The sequence below is a fragment of the Loxodonta africana genome, chromosome 7 (assembly GCF_030014295.1).
Source record: "Loxodonta africana isolate mLoxAfr1 chromosome 7, mLoxAfr1.hap2, whole genome shotgun sequence".
NCBI classification, from domain to species: Eukaryota; Metazoa; Chordata; class Mammalia; order Proboscidea; family Elephantidae; genus Loxodonta; species Loxodonta africana.
The window spans coordinates 73,336,277-73,358,160 of NC_087348.1; the positions used below are offsets into that span (position 1 = coordinate 73,336,277).

The following is a 21,884-nucleotide window of genomic DNA, read 5'->3' on the forward strand; positions in this document are numbered from 1 at the left end:
AATCTAAATATATTTAATCAATTTCCTAATGGGCATTTACTTCCCAATTTGTCAGTCTTACATGTATCAATATGATGAATATTTTGTTGGAAAACGCTTGGTTTTCTTGAGGAAGGTTTGATCAGTGATAATCTACTTTAAAGTAGAAATTGGGAATAGAGAAGAAATGTGGAAAGTGTACTTTCTACTAATGTAAACAACATTAAACCAAACCCGTTGCTGTCGAGTTGATTCCAACTCATAGCGACCCTGTAGGACAGAGTAGAACTGCCCCATAGTGTTTCCAAAGAGCGACTGTATACTTCAGTATATTCTAGAGACTAATCCTCAGTTAACAAAAGTCTGTTGAAAACTAGCATTAAAAAAAAAAAAAAAAAACCCAAACCCGTTGCTGTCAGTCGATTCCGACTCATAGCAACCCTATGGGACAGAGTAGAACTGCCCCACAGTTTCCAAGGAGTGCCTGGCGGATTCAAACTGCTGACCTTTTGGTTAGCAGCTGCAGCTCTTAACCACTGCACCACCAAGGTTTCTGAAAACTAGCATAAGTAACATAATTGAGAGAAAAAAAATGGGGGAACTTGTATACTCTGAGTTTACTTTATAGTTTGATACTTTGCAATACGTGCAGATATCCACATATGATTCTCTTATGGTAACCCATTATGCCTCTAATGAGTTGTATAACCTTGTCAAGTCATTTCATCTCTCTGGGCATGAGATTGCCATTTTGTATAATGAAGTAGATAAGAGTAGATTTAAAGTACCTTCTAATACTGTAAGTATTATTTTTATGATTCTATCATTTTAATGAAATCTGATTTTAAAGATATATTTTAATATTGCTCATATTAGGTATATTTAAATTTTTTTACCCAAATTATGATTCACAGAATACTGTTCTGAGTCATCTTCTAAATTAGGGACACTTTAGATGAATGTGCATCTCTAGGATTTATTCCATGATATTTGTTTGTAACCAGATGTTCTGTTTCTTTATGGAAATTCAAAGATATTTGAATATGCCGCATTACGTGATCATTAAACGTTTAGACATTCCATAAGAAAATAAAACTGAAATCTGATCTTTGTGACCAGTACATAAACTTCTCCATCAGGAATTCCAAGGAGATGTATTTTATTTGTGGGGCAGTGGTGGTGGTTCAGTGCCTTCCATGAGGGAATCCCGGGTTCGATTCTTGGCAGATGATACTCATATGAAGCTACCACCCATGTGTTATGGTGACTTGCGTATTGATATGATACTGAATAGGTTTCAGTGGAGCTTTCAGACTAAAATGGATAGAAAGAAAGGTCAAATAACCTACTTCTAAAAAATTAGCCAAGGAAAACTCTATGGATTGCAGTGGTCTGGTCTGAAACCAATTATGGAGATGGTGCAGGCCTGGGCAGCATTTCATTCCATTGTGCATGGAGATGCCATGAGCCAGGGGCTGACTGGACAGCAGCTAACAACAACAACAACAATTTTGAGGTAGTTAACCATGGACTCCCAGAAGAACGAACAAATTTGTCTTGGAAGAAGTATAACCAGAATGCTCCTCAGAAGCAAGGATGACAAGACCTCATCTCACATACTTTGGACATGTTATCAGGAGCAACCAGTCCCTGGAGAAGGACATCATGCTTGGTAAAGTAGAGGGTCAGCAAAAAAGAGGAAGACCCTCGACGTGATAGACTGACACAGTGGCTGCAACAATGGGCTCAAACATAGCAATGATTGTGAGGGTGGCGCAGGACCGGACAGTGTTTCGTTCTGTTGTACATAGGGTCACTATGAGTTGGAATCGACTCAATGGCACCTAACAACAACAACCTTGTTAGGAAGAAAACAAACATGAAGTTTATCTGCCATTTCCCAGCCTCACACAAAAGTTTGTACTCATGTCTTTTCCTCAAGAGATAAGGATTAGCATAATAGTATTTCTCATAATTTTGACATTTTAAGTTGGTCGCTAAATGCTTTTAATAATTTTATAAGATATGCCAAAGAATCTTGATTACTATCTAGCACTTGAATTTATTATGTTTCAGGGATAAGTGATGAGCAGGAATATATCTCAGTGCTAGTGATCTTAGCATATATTTGTCGGTTTATGATAATTAAGTTAGCCTGATTTATTTGGAATTATATTTGGAATATAAAAGATGCGTTAAAGAAGGTATATAGTAAGAATTATTGAAATAAAAGATACCAAAATTTAAAAGGATCAATAAATTACTATTATCATATCCTTCTAATATTAAAATGTATTGCATATTAATTTATCACCTAATATCAAAATAGGCAGGAAATTTTGGTTCAATATAACTAGCTAGCATTAAAAATAAGAATATACCTCTGCATTTTGTTTAAAGGTACAAAATAGCTAAAATTAGTAAGATTAAATGTGAAAGTAGGTATATATTACATTCAAGTTGGTCACAGTCCAAAGCATACTGCTTTTTTCTAAGCTCGAACTCTTTGGATGCCTTGACTTCCCTTACTGTTGAATTTCTCCTTTTTGCTTCACCTTTATCTTCTCACTGTTCTGTGTATCCTTTAAGGCTCAGTCCACTGCCGTGGACCTCACTGATTTCTCAGAGTTCATAAAGCATTTTAAATATGAGTTAGAAAATGCTGCAGTATTGTTTTGCACTGATTGCTATTATTTCACCTGTGTTGGTCTTAGCACTTAAGTTAGATTGTACATTTCCTGACAGAAGGGGCAGTACCCTTTCCTTCTGTTACATCTACTACATGGCCAACCAAGTAGTAAATGTTTAAGAAATAAGCACCTACTGGTACATTACTAAGAGCCCTGATGGCACAGTGGTTAAAGTGCTTGACTGCTAAGCAAAAGGTTGGTGGTTCAAACCCACTGACTCCTTGCAGAAGAATATGTGACAGTCCGCTTCTGTGAAGATTGCAGCCTTGGAAACCCTATGGAGTAGTTCTACTCTGTCCTATAGGTCACTATGAGTTGGAATTGATTCAATGGCGGTGGGTTTGGTTATATTACTATTTGCTTTTTAAGACTATATAATAAAAATATGAACATTCTTGAAAATTATTTTTCTCTCCATGTGTGTATTTTTATGTGCATATATATCAGCTGTAATCCCATGACCCAGAAGCAACTGCTAACCTTTTGAAACATAATGTTCCAGACTTCTTCTCCTCTGTATTGAAAATTAGCATGAAAAGAATTATACTATTTAATACTCGTTAAATTTGTTTTGTTTGTATATTGATATATTCTCACATCTCAATATATTTATGATAATTTAAAAATTGTTTTAATAGCCATTATTTCTAAACAGACCTTGAACGGACCGGGCACTTTTGAGCTTCTTGCTGCCCTGTTTTTATATAATAGGAAAAATACTGGTTGAAAGGGGAATGGAACTCACATTTATGGAGCCTTTAATATGTATCAGGCACATTCCTTCCCTTTCCTTTCTCCCACCCACACAGGTGTTCAAACAAAAAACCTGTATTTATCCTTTCTCCTCCGTTTCTTTCATCTTTCTTTCACACCCCAGCCATCAGCAAATCACATCTACTCTGCTTTCAAAATAAATCCTCAGTTGACTTCTTTGTCTCCCCTACTACCACTCCACCATATATCTTGCATTATCTACCAAATATAGTTTTAATTTGCCTTCCTGTTTCTGCTGTTGTCTGCTTACATGCTGTTCACCATACTGCATCAGAGTGATCTTTTAAAAACGTAAATGAGATTGCTCTCCATTGCTTCCCCTGGCATTTAGGATAAAAATCTAAATCTTGCCCTCAAGGGTCTAGACAATGTAGTCCCTACCTACTTGGCCAATTCCCTCTGCTATAGCCAAGCCCCCCCACTCCCCCCACTACTTAGATTTCATGCATTCTGGCTATTTATTTCTTAATATATACCATCTCGTTCCTGTCTTAGGTTCTTTGCATTTGTCTGTGCCTTTTTCTGGAATGTTCTGCCCTTAAATATTCAGAAGACTAGCTGCTTTTTGTCTTTCAGATGTCAGCTCCAGTATCACCTTCTCTGAGAGAACTTCTTTGCCCAGGTTTTATTAGTCACCTCCCCACAGTCACTCTCTCTATGTTCATCTTGTCTGTCCCCATAGGACTTATCACAAACACATGATTTTTCTCATTTGTTTCCTCCTCTTTTCATTTGGTCTCTCCCACCAGAATGTATGTTTTAGGTCACCATTGTAGCCTTAGTGCCTAGCACCTAGTAGGTGCCCAATAAATATATGTTAAATGACCAAAAATATCAATCATCTTTTATAGTTTATACGCCAACCTTGTAATCTCTCTGGACCTCATTTTGCTTGTTTAGCAAATGAAAAGGTTGAATTAGATTTTTTCTAAAGTCCCTTTTAGTTTTAACAGAGTCAGACTCTAGACTCATACCTTAGTTTTATAATTTACCAGCAGTGGGCAAATTACTTAACCTCTTGGTACTTCAGTTTTCTTCTCTATAGACTTTTGTTGTTCTTAATTCCCGTGGAATTGGCCCCCAACTCATAGCGAACCTCATACACAGTGGAACAAAACACTGCCCAGCCCTGTCCCATGTTTGGTTGTCGATCAGATAATTGCCATTCATGGGGTTTTCACTGGCTAATTTTCGGAAGGAGATCACCAGTCCTTTCTTCTTAGTCTGTCTTAGTCTGGAAGTTCTGCTGAATCCTATTCAGCACCATAACATACGAGCCTCCACTGGCAAGATGAGTATTGGCTGTATGTGAGGTGCGTTAGCTGAGAATTGAACCTGGGTTTCTCACGTGGAAGGAGAGTTCTACCACTGTCACCCCTCTATTCCATTGCTGTTGCCATTGAGTCATTTCTGACTCATGGTGCTCTCATGTGTTACAGAGTAGAGCCAACCCATAGGGTTTTCTGGGCTGCAGTCTTAATGGAAGCATATCGCCAGGCCTTTATCTGCAGTACCGCTGAATGGGTTTGAACTGCCAACCTTTAGGTTAGTAGTTGAGCACAAACTGGTCCCCCCCTCTATAAAAAAAAAAGGTCATAATAATAGTACCTACTTCATAGCATTGCTGGAAGGATATAACGAGATAATGCACTTACATCAACAAGAATATTAGGACAGGACTTAGTCCAAAACACACAAAAAAATAAATGTTGGAGAGGTTGTAGAGAGATTGGAACACTTATACATTGCTGGTGGGAATGTGAAATGGTACAACTACTTTGGAAATGGATTTGTCACTTCCTTAAAAGGCTAGAAATTGAACTACCATATGATCCAACAATCCCACTCCTTTGAATATATCCTAGAGAAATAAGAACCCTCACACGAACAGATATATGCACACCCATGTTCATTGCAGCACTGTTTATAACAGCAAAAAGATGGAGGCAACCAAGGTGCCCATCAAATTATGGTATATTCACATAATGGAATACTATGCAATGATTAAGAACAATGATGAATCCGTGAAACATTTCATAACATGAAGGAATCTGGAAGGCATTATGCTGAATGAAATTAGTCAGTTGCAAAAGGACAAATATTATATGAAACCACTATTATAAGAACTCAAGAAAAAGTTTAAACACAAAAGAAAATATTCTTTCATGGTTACCAGGGTAGGGAGGGAGAAGGGTATAATTAGTAGACAAGAACTATTTTAGGTGAAGGGAAAGACAGCACAATACAGGAGAGGTCAGCACAGCTGGGCTAAACCAAAAGCAAAGAAGTTTCCTAAATATAACCAAACGCTTCAAAGGCCAGAGTAACAGGGTTGGGGGTTTGGGGACCATGGTTTCAGGGGACATCTAGGTCAATTGGTATAACAAAATGTATTAAGAGAACTTTCTGCATCCCACTTTGGTGAGTGGCATCTGGGGTCTTAAACGCTAGTGAGCAGCCATCTAAGGTGCACCAATTGAGCTCAACCCACCTGGAGCAAAGGAGAATTAAGAACACCAAAGACACAAAATAAATATGAACCCAAGAGACAGAAAGGACCACATAAACCAGATGCTCCATCACCCTGAAATTAGAAGAACAAGATGGTGCCCAGCTACAGCTTATGACTGCCCTTACAGAGAACACAACAGAGAATCCCTGATGAAGCGGAAGAACAGTGGGATGTAGACCTTACATTCTCATAAAAAGATCAGACTTAATGGTCTGATTGAGACTGGAGGGACCCCAGAGGTCATGGCCCCCATACCCTCTGTTAGCCCAAGACTGGAACCACTCCCAAAGCCAACTCTTGAGACAGGCATTGGACTGGACTGTGGGATAGAAAATGATACTGGCGAGGAGTGAGCTGCTTGGCTCAAGTAGACACATGAGACTATGTGGGCAGCTCCCTGTCTGGACATGAGATGAGAAGGCAGAGGGGGGCAGGAGCTGGCTGTGCTGTCACATTAGGGGGAGAGCAGCTAGGATTACATAGCAAGGTGTGTGTGTTTTTGTATGAGAGACAGTCTTGATTTGTAAACTTTCACTTAAAACGCAATTAAAAAAAAAAAGGAATGTTAGGACAGGGACTTTATCTCTTTGGTTTGCTGCTGAATCTGCATCACCTAGTACAATGCCTGACACATAGTAGGTGCTCAATAAAGGTTTTTATTCCTTTTAGTTTTATTATGGAAATTCTCAAGCATATAGAAAAGTAAAGAGAGTGGTATAATGAACCCATTACATACTGTTGTTGTTAGTTGCTGTCAAAGTTATTCCAACTAATGGCGACCCATGTGTTACTCAGCTTTAAATATTACCAACATTTTGTTGATGTCTTAAAATCTAAATCTCTGCTTTCTTTTGGGGAGTGGGACATTGTAAAGCAAACCCTAAACACTATATCATTTCACTTATAAGTATTTCAGTATGTATCTCTAACTGAAAAGGATTTTTTTTTAACATTACCACTTATGCCATTGTAATATTTAACAAAATTTAATTTTTGATAATTCCTTAATTTCATATAATGTTCAGTCTTTACTCAGTTTTTTTATTGTCTCAAAAATGTTTTAGTTTATTCAAACCAGAATTCAGAGTCCAAACATTGCATTTGATTGATACTTCTTTAATCTAAGATGTCTTAGGCTGGGTTCTCTAGAGAAGCAAAACCAGTAAAGCGTATAAATACATATAAAGAGAGATTTATATTAAGGAAATGGCTCATGCTATTGTAGAGGCTGGAATGTCTCAAGTCCTTGGGTCAGGCTGGAGGCTTTTCTTCATTCACATAGCCACAGGCTTACCAAGATTGGTAAGTCAGACAGCAGGGCTCTGGCTCACAGGCTGCAAGACCAACGAATCCCAAGATCGGCAGGCAAGATGGCAGGTAAGCTGCTAGCTTAAGTCCCAAGAACTGGAGGTCAGATGAACAGGAGTCAACTGCAGGGTCCAATGCGAGCAAAAGCCCATTAGCCTTGCCAGAAAGTCGACTAATGTTGAATGCAGGCTACACCCCTAAGAAAACTCCCTTTCAACTGATTGGCTACACATAGAATTAGTAGAGATGGCTAAGGGAGGAGGTTTGTCTGTCCTCTGCCTCATGGGAGTCAGCCTTGCACTGTTGATCTTGGTTCTCTTTTTTTCTTGTGGGGTTGGAGGAGGTCCGACACTGCCCCCACGCCATTTTTATACGACAGTAAAGAAACCTTTTTAACTTGATTTAACTTATTGTGTTAAGATTCTTTGATTAGGAGACCCTTTTTCTAAGTAACATGTATTAGCTTCTAGCAGAAAGCATTATGGAAAATGCCATTTCTTGACTACATTTTTTAAAAACAACTTACAGAGCATTTGCCACTAAAATAGGAGACCTTCTGGTTGAATATATAATAGCCCTACAGTCGAATTTGTCCTACCTTCAGAAATACTGTAGAGCCCAGGAGCTATTGAAAGCAAAAATCTGCAGGTATTCTTTTTGCTAGAGGTAAACTGAAAGACTAGTGATTTGTGAACTAAAGACTAGTGATTTTTCTGAAGGCTTGCCATTCTAAAATGTGTATTTCTCATGTATTCATTATTGTCCAGAACAATGCAAAAATGAACTAGATTTTATAATGTGTATAATATGATTAACAAATTATTTGGCAAGAAATGAGGAAGCTTTTTGGGGGAATTTTAATCCTTACGGAATTTTGCAATGACTTAGACTCCTTTATTTCCAATTCTGGAAAGTTTTAAAGTTTTTAAATTGCTTAAGTGAGTCAACTCTATATAATGATCCATTAGAGTAAATTACTTGCATTTCAAAAAGGAAATTCAGAATTGAAAATTTTTTACTTGCATAATTACATGTATTTTCCTTTTTAAACTGCTTAGAAATTTTGTAGGGAGATTTTTAGTGTGAAAATGATGTTATTGAAAGTCAACAGCACACAGTAGATGTTGGGTACAACAACTTTTAGCGGGGTAGAAGTGACAGGACTTGACAGTTGGTTTGATATGGGAACCAAGAGTCAGGAATGCAACAAAGATGAGGTTGAGTGATGGATAGGAAAAACTTCTTAAAATTTATACTTATTTTATATATAGCATCATCCTGTAAAATCAGCAGTCTAGTAATTTTAGCATTTTTGTCTCAGGATATCTTTGGAGGGCTGTAAAGTTTTCAGCATAGATTGATATGGTTAAAAAAACTAATTTATTCCATATTATTGAAGCCCAGGTACTGTTCTAGGTGCTGTTCTAGGGAATGTGAGCTACACAGAAGCTGGGAATCCCCCCAGCAGACGTGGTCCATAGTAATAATAGGCAGATGAAGAATTGACAAATGGGCAAGTTGTACTATATGATTATAATGTGTATAAAAGATGAGGTACACTGTAAGTCAGTGTGAGACAATTTAGTAAATGGTGTTTAAGGTAAGTTTGTATCTTTAATAGGACCTAAAAAAAAAAATTTTTTTTTAAAGGAGTAATCTTATCAGCTTAGAAGAAGGTTTGCAAATGAGATAAAAACTAGTGAAAATATTTCATACCATAAAATATTAAATTTCTAAGTGTTATTGTAACATTTTTTACATTCGTAGCCTGTTTGGAATTTCCTGCTCATTTTCAGGTTTCCCACATCTTTTCACATATGTGAAAATCTGTTACTGTAAAACACAAAGCCAGAATCATTATATAATTATTATACAAAAGATCCTGTAGCAGTTACATAGAATAATCAGTATTCCTCTTGTGTGATAACTTGAGCATTTATACAAAAATCCAAACACACCATTAATACTGACTCTTAGAACAAAAACTATATTATGTAATAGTGTACAGTTTTTGCATTTTTTAAAATCATATTAGTATATTTTACTCTAAAAAGGGGAGTATGAATTTTGCTGTAAACTTGAGACATTGAACTCTGTAAGAGCTATTGGAGTTAAGCATAACATCTTATGATTTATAGCACATTTACACTGTAAGAGTCAGCATCTGTAATAAAAAGTGATGTAAATAAAAATGGAATTGTTTTTACTTGACATTGATTTGCATTGTGTTGGACCTTTTTTGTTGTTGTTAATAACTGTTCCATTTAGTAAGTGTTTAATTTAAAAAGTCTTAAGAAATGACCAAAACATTCTATTTTTTGTTTCGGTCAAAGTAGGTTAATAGTCATTTATTTGCAATGTTTATCTACTTACTCAAGCTGACTTCTAATGGCACTCTAGGGTATTTATCACAATCTCATAAAAATGTGAATAGCTTTATCTCTTCCAGGAATTTCAGTCATTCTTTTGTCATTTTGAATTTGCTAGTAATCCATGAAGAATATGATTCATTAAGTGTGGAAATCTTTGGTAGATTCATAGTCATCACTTTTTTATTATTTCTAAGGATTCCAGAAACCAACCAACCTAATTTTAGCTTTTTCTTTGTAACAAATGAAAATCTTTCAAGAGCATATGGGCCTTATTGCACATATTAAAAGTAAACAGACAGTTCCCTTTGGATATACCTCTGCATTCCACAGACATCTAGTACTTGGTTATATTGCACTGTACTAGAAACTATATGGGCTCTAAAGGAGAGAGAAAATACAGTTCTTGGTCTCCATGAAAAGGGAGGAAAGACTTCCTTGGTGAAATACCCAGAAAACCATTCCAAGAAAATTTGTCTTTGCATGTATGCATTAATCAAATATTAAGTATTTACCATGGAAATGCTGGTGGCATAGTGGTTAAGTACTACGGCTGCTAACAAAAGGGTAAGCAGTTCAAATCCTCCAGGCGCTTCTTGGAAACTCTATGGGGCAGTTCTGCTCTGCCCTATAGGGTCACTATGAGTCAGAATTGACTCAACAGCACTGGATTTTTTTTAATGCACCCAGCCCTTGTTATAGGAACTGAGAGATCACCAGTGAACAAAAAAGGCAGAAATCCTGGCCTTTATACAGTGTATTCTCGTTGGGGAGACAAACAAAAACAAGGTAAGTAAAACAGATAATATGTTGGATGATGACAAGTGCTATAGAGAAAAATAAATCTGGGAAAGGGATTAGGGAATATTAGGGCATTGCGATTTCAAGAAGAGTGGCCATGCCATTTTATATAACAGGTCCTGTTTTTACACATAAGTTTTGTTTCATTTTTAAAAAAAGGTAGGGGGGACAGTGAAAACCTAACAGAGCAGGTAACACTTTAATAAATACCTAGCGAAGATGAGGGAATTAGCCATTAGGATATCTGTGGAAAGAGTATTCCAGGAAAGGGAAAAACAAGGAAGTACATAGGCCCTCAGTGGAAGGATAGGATTGTCATTAACTGAGATAAGGGAGTGTGTACCACAGGAGGACTGGGGCTTGGGGAGAAAGACTAGAGCCATTTTGGGCACGTTTGAGATGATGGTTATTCATCTAAGTGGAGATGTCAAGCACACAGCTGGATATTCAAGTGTGGCAACTTGGGGGAGAGGTTTGGGAGGAGAAATAAGTAAAAGTAAATTAATTTGTTGGTGGCCAGTGCTGGGAAGTAAGAAAAAGAAAAATCAGGCAAGGAAAGGCATTTGTGAGGAAGATAAACTTTAAGCTCAGTCTGTAATTAGTGGAAAAGAAAGAGAAAGGGAGATTCTTGTCAGGCGAAATGTCTTGCAGTTTTAGAATATCATCTAGAAAGAAACCTGCATGCTTTATTACCTTACCATGTTTTAAAACTTGACATTGCATGATAATAGTATTATGGGAAAAGTAGGTACCCAGGAAATTGTTAACTCATAAATGAGAATCACCTTTTTCAAAGTTTATTTCATTAATGAGCATTTAATCATTGAAACTTAGTTTTGTGTGTAAAAATTCTCTCTTCTCAAAATAACAACATTGTGGCTTATGAGCAAAAGGAATTTAGAGTTGATTGCGCCTCCTCCATGAGCACTGAGCATTCTGCCAGCCTTAGAATCTGAAATGATTGTCAGTTTTGTTTCAAAGATTGGGACAGGCAGAAACACAGAACTGAAAATTAGTGTCTTATTTCTAAAACAGATTTTTCTTCTCTTGAAAACTGACTTTCTGTAAGTGTGAGTGTCATTTTTAATTGTTTGGGTCACTGTTTAAAATAATTCGAACATGTATTATTTACCTTTGATTACTTGTACCTCACTCCATAAACCTCTGGAGCTTAAGGAGCTTTTCAAAAATTAGTAAGTATTCTGTGCTTTATAATTTGTCTACTTGTCTCTTAGAGTCTTCTCAGAGTATATTCTTTATTTTTAGTTGGATATTTTGTAAATTATATTGTTTGAAGGTGTTTTAGTATGTCTGTCTTTTACGAGTTACCAACTTAGGAAATTCTATTCATTACAGCATCTCTTTTTCTAGGGAACAAAGAAGGAAGAGATTGAAGGTGAAGAGGAAGTGTCTGGTTTAATTCAGCCTGCAGAAGTGTTTGCTCCTAAAAGTCTGGTGTTGGTATCCAGATTAGATTATCCAGAAATTTTTAGGGTAAAGAACTCATAGTTGTCATTATTGTTTGTATTATTATGTGAATCTGTTTTGGGCGAACCATGATGATGAGTTCTTTATATTTAAGATATCTTTAGATCAATTTAGGAATTCATCAATAAAATAAAATTAGTATGAGCAGAACAAAAATTTGTAATGGATTACATGACAACCTGAAGAAGTTAATATAACTATTTAAACTTCTAAGGATATAGTGTTTGTTGAAAATATGTTCCATGTTTATGGAATCCTAAATTTATGAATCCTAAAGAAATAACTTGATTGCCTATAGCAAATTTAAAATATATTATTAGTATAAAACTTAGTGTATGTTTATCCACATTCTTCTGAGTGAATAGGATGGCTGTTTGAGATTTTAAATTATTCTGATTATACTACTGCCAACATAGCTTTAAAATAACATTTAATACCAGGTATTTTCTTTTTCCAGACACTCAGAATTTTCAAATATAAGAAACAATTTTATTTATAAACATTTGTACTAATATGTAATTTCTGGAAAACTTTTATGTATTGTTGAGATTATATATGTTGTGGAAAAAATTAATGTCAAGATTTCAGTGACAATGGGTAACTCCTAACAAATACTAATTTTTTGGAGTCACGAATTTCAGTAAACTGAAATTTTTACAAAGATTGTATTTCATGTTCCATTTTACCACCTACCTTCTTCTAAGCTTAAACGTAATTTTATTATATCTTGTGTTCTAATTTATCTATTTTGCTGTCCTTTGTAATAATTCACATAAGTTAAAGTATTCTGTGGAATAAATGTTCTGAATTTAGTAAGTCTCAAAACAAACTTTCTAAATTCTTATCTTCACATTTGGGTTTTCTAAAGTATGTTGAGGCAAAAGAGTTTTTTAGCTCTACAGATTTGCTAAAGTGGTTATCTGAGCACAAGCACCTGTTTTACAAATTATGTATTTCTGCTCTCTATAAACTTATCTCAGAAGCTCATTTAGAGCTTCTGGTTCTAGAGGAAAATTTAATAAACTTAATAACATTTGCTACTTAAAATTTATTCCGTGTTCACTGTAGAATATACTTTACTGTGTTCAAAGAAAAATTTTCCTAGGAGCAGATGTCACAACAATTTATTTTTAGTGTTTACTTTTTCCATGAAGTAATTACATGAATCTTTTTCTTTGCAGGCTTGCCTGGGTTTGATCTATACTGTATATGTGGACAGTCTGAATGTCTCCTTAGAAAGCCTCATTGCAAACCTTTGTGCATGCCTTGTCCCCACGGCTGGAGGGTCTCAGGTAAATAGAACAGAAAGGGAGATGGAGAGAGAGTATTCCATTTCCCCCGACCCCCATCTAATTTAATTTGTGAAGAAAAGGAAAGAAAGAATCCTTTACATATTTTTGTTTTAAAGAGGATCCTGGTTTAGTTAAGCATCGTCTCTATGGTCTGCCCTCTAGAGACCCGTGATTCCATAATTTTCATAGGTCATGAGGTTAATTTTAGCACATGGTTCACCTTTCACGTAGCATAAGTAGAAGTCATATTTTATGTAACTTGAACTGTAATTTGCATTTTTTTAAATATACTTTTTAAAACAACTTTTAAAATGTGCACTATCTCTCTTACTCCTCTATATCAAAAAAAAAAAAAGCAAACCCACTGCTGTCGAGTTGATTCCAACTCATAGCGACCCTATAGGACAGAGTAGAGCTGCCCCATAGAGTTTTCAGGGAGTGCCTGGTGGATTCGAACTGCTGACCTTTTGGTTAGCAGCCGTAGCACTTAACCACTACGCCACCAGGGTTTCCCTCCTCTATATAGTTGCACTTAATTTTTATTAAATAAAAAAAATTTGAGTGATAAAAATTAGAACATAACTTTAAGAAAACCTTCAACACAACTTTTTATAACATTACAACTACTTCTGAATAGATTCATTTATTTATTAATTTCCCTGGGTAACAGCACTACACCTGATTCTGAAACCATTTTTGGTATGTGTATTTAAATTTTAATAAAATAGTTTGCAGTTAAGCTTTGAAAGGAGGGCTTATTTTTCTTTTTTCAGTCTGCTACCTTTAGTAACAGTAATGTTGACCATTGTCCAAAATTACAAATCTTAACTGGAAAGTATAATCCATACCTTAAAATTTCCCAAGGATTTTGTCATAGATTAATTGAGATTGATAAATGAGGAATTAAACTCTTTTACTGAAATAAAACTTTCTCAAAGTAGTCACATGTTCTTCATCGTCTTTATACCTTGAGATTTACCTATTTAGTTGTCTCTGAAGTAGAAAAGTAAGAACCTCAGCTGCTATGGTTATTTAGTGTCTGTAGGGCAACCATGGAGCCCTGTCCTACTCTGCCCTATAGTGTTGCTATCAGTTGGGATCGACTTGATGGCAACTTGTTTGGTTTATGGTTAGGGCCACCATATTTAAAATACTCTTAAACTCTAAAAATGATTAGTCAATAATTTATTTTGCTTGTTCTTATATATGGAAACCCTCATGGCATAGTGGTTAAGAGCTATGGCTACTAACCAAAAGGTCAGCAGTTCGAATCCACCAGGCCCTCCTTGGAAACCTGCGGGGTAGTTCTACTCTGTCCTACAGGGTTGCTGTGAGTCGAAATCAACTTGACAGCAACGGGTTTTTGGTTTGGTTCTTATGTATGATTGAGAACAGCCCTTTAAAAATCACATTGTTTCCCCTTACTCTGACAAAGGTGTTACTTAAAGTGAAATTGGCATCCTTTTTCATTGCCCTTTGCCTTTTTAACTATGTTCTGTCTTCCCCAGTGTCTTTTGTTAGTCTTACATTTTTATCTCCCCCCCCGCCCCCATTCTCTCCTCCCTCACTCTGCTACTCCTGCTCCAACAGCAGAATATCAAATGTGAGTTTGGTCAGTGTTGGACCTAAACTTTAAAGAAGCAGAACTGTTTATGAGCCTTTACTATGATGGAATTTTTTGCCGACTTTACATTTTATTGTTTTTTTAAATCAAGTATAATTGTCAATGATTTTTATGACTTATCTCTATTAAATTTTCAGCTTTGAACTACTGAATATTCCTATATCATTTTCATTTGGATATGACATGGATACAAACTAACTGGGATATGTTGTCTTTTTCATCTCTTAATTTGATTTTATATGGCCATCTCGTCTAAATTTGAACTTAAGATGGATTTTTATTGTTTGTTAAAGGCCCATCCCCTGTGGCATCAGTTTGAGTGACTAAGCTGAAAAATAGAGGCCATAAGAGCTCAATTTGTTTATTTTCCATTCATTATTCTGAAGTTATCTCAATTCTTCATCAAACATGTTGACCGGAAATATTAAAGACTAAAATGCCAGTAGGTGTTACTACAGAAACACATTCACAGAGCCCATAATGTGGAAAACTATGTATTTTATCTTAAGAAGACAAAAGAAAATATCTGAAAAGAAGTAATTTATGTGTATGTGTTTGTGTGTTTTTCTCCCCATCCTGTAGAAGCTCTTTTCCTTGGGTGCAGGAGATAGACAACTGATCCAGACTCCTTTACATGATAGTCTTCCTGTCACAGGCGCTAGTGTGGCTCTTCTGTTCCAGCAGTTGGGTATGTCTTTTTCCCATTCCCAGCGTCCTTTCGCAGAAGCCTATGAAAAACAAAGACTTGTTGTAAACGTGCATCACCTATCATAGATTAAGAAATAGTTTGTGGGTTGTAATATAACCTAGCACTCCCTGGGTAGTACTAACGATTAACATGCTTGGCTGCTAACCAAATGGTTGGAGGTTTGGCTGCACCCGGGGGTGCCTCGGAAGAAAGGCCTGGTGATCTACTTCTAAAATCAGCCACGGAAAACCCTGTGGAGCACAGCTGTACCCTGACACGTGTGGGGTCACCGTGAGCTGGAATAGAGTCAGTGACGACTGTAACCTAACCTAGTGTTCCCTCTTGGGTGTGTGTGTTTGTTTGTTTGCTTTTGTTTTTTTAACTTAGGCCCCTTTTGCTCAGTTTAATTAGACTTTTGGAAAGTGGCCTTTTTTTTTTATGCTTTAAAAGATGAATAGATAGTATATTTTGCTTTTCCTTATATGAATTGCTTTTGTAGAAACCTTGTTAGATGGAGCTAAAAGTCCCCTTCCCTCATCCTACTGTGTGTCTCTGGACTTCATCTGTCATTTTCCAGCAATGGCCAGGATGAAGAATTGAGAGTAGTACACTAGAAAGTACCCATCACAGATTGAGCAGCTTGTACTACATTTAAGGAGTAACATAACAACTTAAAACTGAGGTGGTTTCCGGCCAGGGCTGCCCAGAAAGATTGCTGTTTACTTTATCTGTTACTCATCCTTTTCCTGTGCTTCCCTATGAGTGTCCAGTTCTTTTTGTGCCAGTCTTTGTCATTGTTCTCCATCTGTGATTGTCTTTTTCTGGCTATGTTGAAGCCTTATCTTCACTGGCGCCCATATTTTGCCTTTGCGTGGAATTCCTAGTTACTCGCATAAAAATTCTGCCCTCTTGTTTCCCTCTGATCTCAGGTTGAATTTTACTCCTTGCACAGCTCTGTAGCTTATAATGCTTTTTGCATTAATGGCCCCATCCTTTTTCTTTTGCTTTGGCTTCAATCAGTCAAATTTAGAAGGCCTTAGAAGAAATTAGCATAAATGAAAGTTGAGTCTTCTAATATCCTAATTACGATGGATGGTTATACCAATCCCAAAGTAATAATTTTCCCCCATCAAATCTGCCTTCCTCCAGAAGTTCCAACTAAAAAATAACATCTTCCTTCTCTTTACACAGTGAAAATTTCTACTCACTGGGTCATCTCAACTAAACCTTAATGTAATTAAAACTTATCAATAAAGGAAAAGAATCAAGTGTTTATTCTGCTTTGCGTTTATGGAATGATAGTACAGGGTAACTTGGTAGTAGATGATGAGAATTTTCTCTCTTTAAAAATATTCTAATTAATAAATGGAAAGGAAATAAAATATCATCCTTTTACAACACCCAACAAGTGAAAATATATAGAGTAAACATCAACAGCTATTACCACAAAAACAACCAGATCTTATGTGCCTGGTCTTGCCAAACACTAATGATAGTCTTGCCAACAGGATTAAACTTGAGTCTGACTGCAGGAAGTACAGAAGACAGAAGAACACATTGATCTACACCAAGAGAATGCAGTTATCAAAATTCCAGACTCTCAGAAACTCTATAGGTCAAATGTCCCCGGTTGTTTAATAAATTGTTGTAAGGAAAAGAATGGAGGAGGAATTAGATTAAAAGAGATTTTTAAAAGACATCTGGTTTTTAATAGAGTGAGACTAAAGTATAATATCTGCATTTTTGGGTGATAAAACTGCCTGCAGAAAAATCAGGAAAGTGATTATTAATACAAAGCCCAGGGTAATGATTATTTGTGGCAGTGGAGAGAGAGGGGGTTGTAGTTAGGAGCACATGAAAGGGGTGTCTAGGGTTGCTGGCAGAGTTTTCTTTCTTGACATCATGGGTGGTGTTTGTGTGATAATTCATTAAGCCATACATTTGATTTGTGTGTATATATATATATATTTTTATATTTATATCTATGTTTTATTTTTTCAAAAAAAGATTTTTTAAACTTGTAAAACTATTTAATTTTTTTATGTACGTACCTAACTTCTATTAAAAGCATAATAAAACCTTAAGAATAAAAAGAGGACAATGGCTTAAACAAATTAGAGACTTTTTTTTTTCTCATACAGCAAAAAGTCTAGAGGTAGGCAGTCCGGAGTTAATATAGTGGTTCTGCAGTGTCTTCAGGACAGCATGGAAATTCTATCCTATGCTTTTTCTCTTGTCTATCTATAGGTAATTTTCCCTTACCAGACTACAAGCTTCCAAGAACTGCCTTGTCTTATTATTCTTTGTGTCCCCTCTATCTGGCAAGGAGCCCTGGTGGCGCAGTGGTTAAGAGCTCAGCTGCTAACCAAAAGGTCAGCGGTTCAAATCCACCAACCATTCCTTGGAAACCCTATGGGGCAGTTCTACTCTTTCTTATAGGGTCACTATGAGTCAGAATCAGCTCAATGGCAATGGGTTTGTGTTTTTTGGTTTTTTATCTGGTACAGTGCTTTTTTTTTTTTTTTTTTTACAGTGCCTAGGGCACAGAGGCATCAGTGTTTGTTGAATAAATGAATAAACACACTTGACATGAAGAAAATGGCAGTTATATCTCATTAGAAGTTCTGTGGATACATGAAGTATGCCAGAATACATGATAAGTCATTTGAAAATCAGATTTTATTATTTTATTCTCTCCTATGTTGAGCATAATTATTTTTTGCTCACATATTCTAGATTCACTTTTTCAGAGAAAGAATAGTGAAAAGATAAGGAAGGACAAAGAAAGAGATGCATCTAAAAAACAGTGCTGTGTGCAGAGTTGTGTTTTCCAAAGCATGTGGTGGTGATAATTGTGTCCAAAGGCATGCTCTTATCAGCAGTCATTTTGGTTGGACTGTTGCTGAAGGCCAGTATTAGACCGTTATCAGAGTTCACTACCTGGGTTGGGGGCAGAATGGTCGTAGTGGATTTTACAAAGCACAGACAGGAAGCAGATAAGACTATAAGCTTCTTTTGTAGCCTTGACTAGTTTTCCTGTGAAAGGTCTAAATGTAATGATAGCATTTCCCTGGTTTTTCTAAGGATTGTTACGATAATGAATTTGTTTTTCACAGTTGGAGAGCCCTCTGTGTTTGCCTGAGATAATTATGTGGACTTCTGCCATCTCCTCCTATCACCCCCCATGATTTCCTGTCAATCACCTTCATCTCTTGCTTGCCATCTTTTTTATTTGTTTCTCCTTGCAGTCTATGGGAAGTATTTTTGTTTACCTGAAGATTTTTGTTTTAAATGTGGTAAGCAATGGTGTTTTTTTTTTTTTTTTTTTATGGTAATAAGATTGTATTTACAGGATATAAGCTGTCTTTTGCAGCTAATTACTTTGATTTAACTTGGAAAATTCTCGTGACATCTTTTTGTCATGTCTCTTCACCCGTAGTTTGGAATTTAATTGAAAACACACTGGTTTTAGAATACTTATTCCCCAGTTTTCAAAGGATACTTGTTATTAGACATTTTTCAAACCACAGACTAAAATGATCATTGACCTTAAGCTTATTGTCACTCTGTTTCCATAGTTAAACCACGTTAGTCCATTAGTCTGTCCTATCCTGTGTTTATACTTTTGTGTGCATACTTTCTTTTTGTTTCCCCATATTTATACTTTTGTGTGCATACTTTCTTTTTGTTTCCCCATATTTAACTTTAGCCAGTTTTTCATTAGCTACTATTAGATCAGTATTTCTGCATTGATTCTCTTTGATATTAAATATAGATTTTTTAAAAAATTATTAAAACAACTATAGTTTTTTTTCTTTTTCCGTTTACCTTACACACACTCTTTTTATTTGACACATAAAAATCCTTAAAATGTTGATTATAGCCATAACTTTTTATTCAGGTCTTTTTGTTTTTAAATGTTTTAGTGGAAACCCTTTAGTGTCTTTCTTTTGCCTTTACCTGGAAAAGCTTCTATCTGTAATTCTATATAGTTATTCTTAAAGTGATATTAACTTTTGCAGGAGTATTAAAAATAATTTATGTTCCGAAATAGAAAGGTGAAAAGATGCCAGAGGAAAGAATGAAGGTTTAGGAAGTGTGAATTGTTCTCTTTAAAGGTAGCACTTTTAAGAAGAATATGATGATTAGTAAATTGATGAATTTGTGAACCACCTGATTATTGAATGATTTTTGTGCTTTTTCCATAAATGATCAAAATCCAGTGCCTTGGATCATGTTTCTGTCTTTACTCAAAGTTTTCTGTTGTAGTCAATGGGAAATGTATCTTACTCATATAGTGTTATTACATGCCTTAGTCTTAGTCTCAGTTATAATTGGGAAAAATGAAGTAGCCATTTTCTTTCTCAGAATATGAGGTTAAAAAGATAGTTGGAGATTTTGAGTACACAGAGTTTGGACTACACCTACTCTTCACTTATCAACATGGTTAAGTTCTGGAGACCAGGTCATTATGTGAAAATGGAGAATGACTACATCATTATATAACGGCCAGATTGAATCATTACGTAACTGCCAAATTACACCATTACATAACTGCCAAACCACTGAGACTCATGGACCAGTCAAGTTGACACATAACCTTAACCATGACAGTCAGTGCTACTTTCGCCCTGCACCGTAGTGTTTGCTTCTGTCAGATGTATGTCGTTAATGCATAACACTGTCGGGTAGTAGATTTTTTACTATTGTTGTAAATGTGAAATGTCAGATAATGGAATAGTCAATAAGTGAGGAGTAGATATATTACTATGAACAGCATATTGTGCCCTAGGTGGGAAAGGAAGAAATAGGATATTTGGTGTTCTAGTACAACTATCTATATGATTTATTTATTTATTTTTACAATTTTGAATATCAGCTGTTCTCTTTAGGGACATTCCCAGCAAAAGGTAGAGCATATGTAACAGTAGAGTCACGAAAGGAAGACCTTATGAAATAGTAAGATATTTTTGAAACCTGAGCATATGTTTGCTGTGCAGTTAATTATTTTTGTGTGTGGCCTTTCTAGCAATGTGCTTATAACTCCCACCCAGGTGGTTGTGTGATGGGGTAATTGTGGCCCATCACGGGGATTGGTCAGTTTTGCCTTAAAAGAGAGCCAATTCCAGAGCAGGGAGGAGGAGCCCACCACCACCAAGGAAGGAGAGACCCAGCAGCAGGAGACTGTGCAGTGGGGTTCCCAGCCCACAGAGAGAGAAAGCTGAGTGCCTTTGGGCAGAGGCTGAGACTGTGAGCATGGGTGGGAAGAGGCTATCCTGATGGAAAAACTGTATCTTGAGTGTTCTTGAACCTGAATTGTAACTGTTACTTTCCTAATAAACCTCATAATTGTGAGTATGGTCTGTGAGTTCTGTGTGGCCATTGCAATGAATTATCGAACCCAGCAGAGAAGTAGAGAGTGCTGTGTGAGGGATGGTTGGTATCAGAATTGGTAAAGATGGTAGAGAGAGGAGGCGTATCTGACCTCCACCTTATAGGAATCAGCCTTGGGCTGTTGACCTTGGTTCTCCTTCGCCCCTATGGGGTTGAAGGAGGTCAGACACCTCCCCCATGCTGTTTTTTACAGGACTGTAGGGAGTAGTCCTTGAGTGGTGCAAGCAGCTAATGTGCTCAGTTGCTATCCAAAAGGTTGGAGGTTCAGGTTCATCCAGAGATCTTCAGAAGAAAGGCCTAGTGATATACTTCTGAAAAATCTGCCATCTAAAACCCTGTGGAGCACAGTTGTAATCTGACACGCATGGGGTTGCCATGAGGTAGAATCAGCTTGATGGCAGCTACTGGTACTGGTAGTCAGGATATTATTAGGGAAGTGGTTGCTTTTGTTTTCAAAATTAAAGACTGTAAAGAAAACCATTTTTAAAATACAAAATACAGTTATTGACCAATTGGATCCTTGTTGACTGGTGTACTACACTTGCTAGAATTACACATAAATAAAGTACATGGTTACTATTTGATATCTGATCACAGTTCAGAAGGATCCTGATCCAAAACTATCTTCCCCATTGTTCTTTTATGGTGCTCAAACTCTGTTATCCAATAGCTCTATCTTTGCATTGCAGCATCTCCCTTCATTTAATACAAATAATCTGAATTAAGAAAGCCATTAAGTGTGTTTTTTCACTGTCACACAGTTCTCTTGTCAGAAATTTCAGTTTGCTCTTTGAGCACTTCAGAGATTAATTTTTTTTTTACCATATCTTTTTTTAAAATTTTTATCGTGTTGTAAGTGAAAGTTTACAAATCAAGTCAGTCTCTCACACAAAAACTTATATACACCTTGCTACATACACCCAATTACTCTCCCCCTCATAAGACAGCCTGCTTCCTCCCTGCCA

The 21,884-nt window shown here is 36.3% G+C and overlaps 1 protein-coding gene across 6 annotated transcripts in view; it reads left to right on the top strand.

Annotated features, from left to right (window-relative positions):
• Positions 1 to 21,884, top strand: part of SBF2 (SET binding factor 2) — a 518,200-nt gene that overhangs the window by 241,685 nt on the left and 254,631 nt on the right. For 5 of the 6 annotated variants that reach the window (XM_064288443.1, XM_064288439.1, XM_064288442.1 and 2 more), the window contains 3 exons: positions 11,805 to 11,927; positions 13,103 to 13,213; positions 15,420 to 15,525. In XM_064288443.1, coding sequence (XP_064144513.1) covers positions 11,805 to 11,927; positions 13,103 to 13,213; positions 15,420 to 15,525 — 340 coding nt within the window. Of the gene's footprint in view, positions 1 to 10,322; positions 10,422 to 11,804; positions 11,928 to 13,102; positions 13,214 to 15,419; positions 15,526 to 21,884 lie in introns of those variants that run through there. The other variant, XM_064288444.1, reaches the window with a different exon arrangement.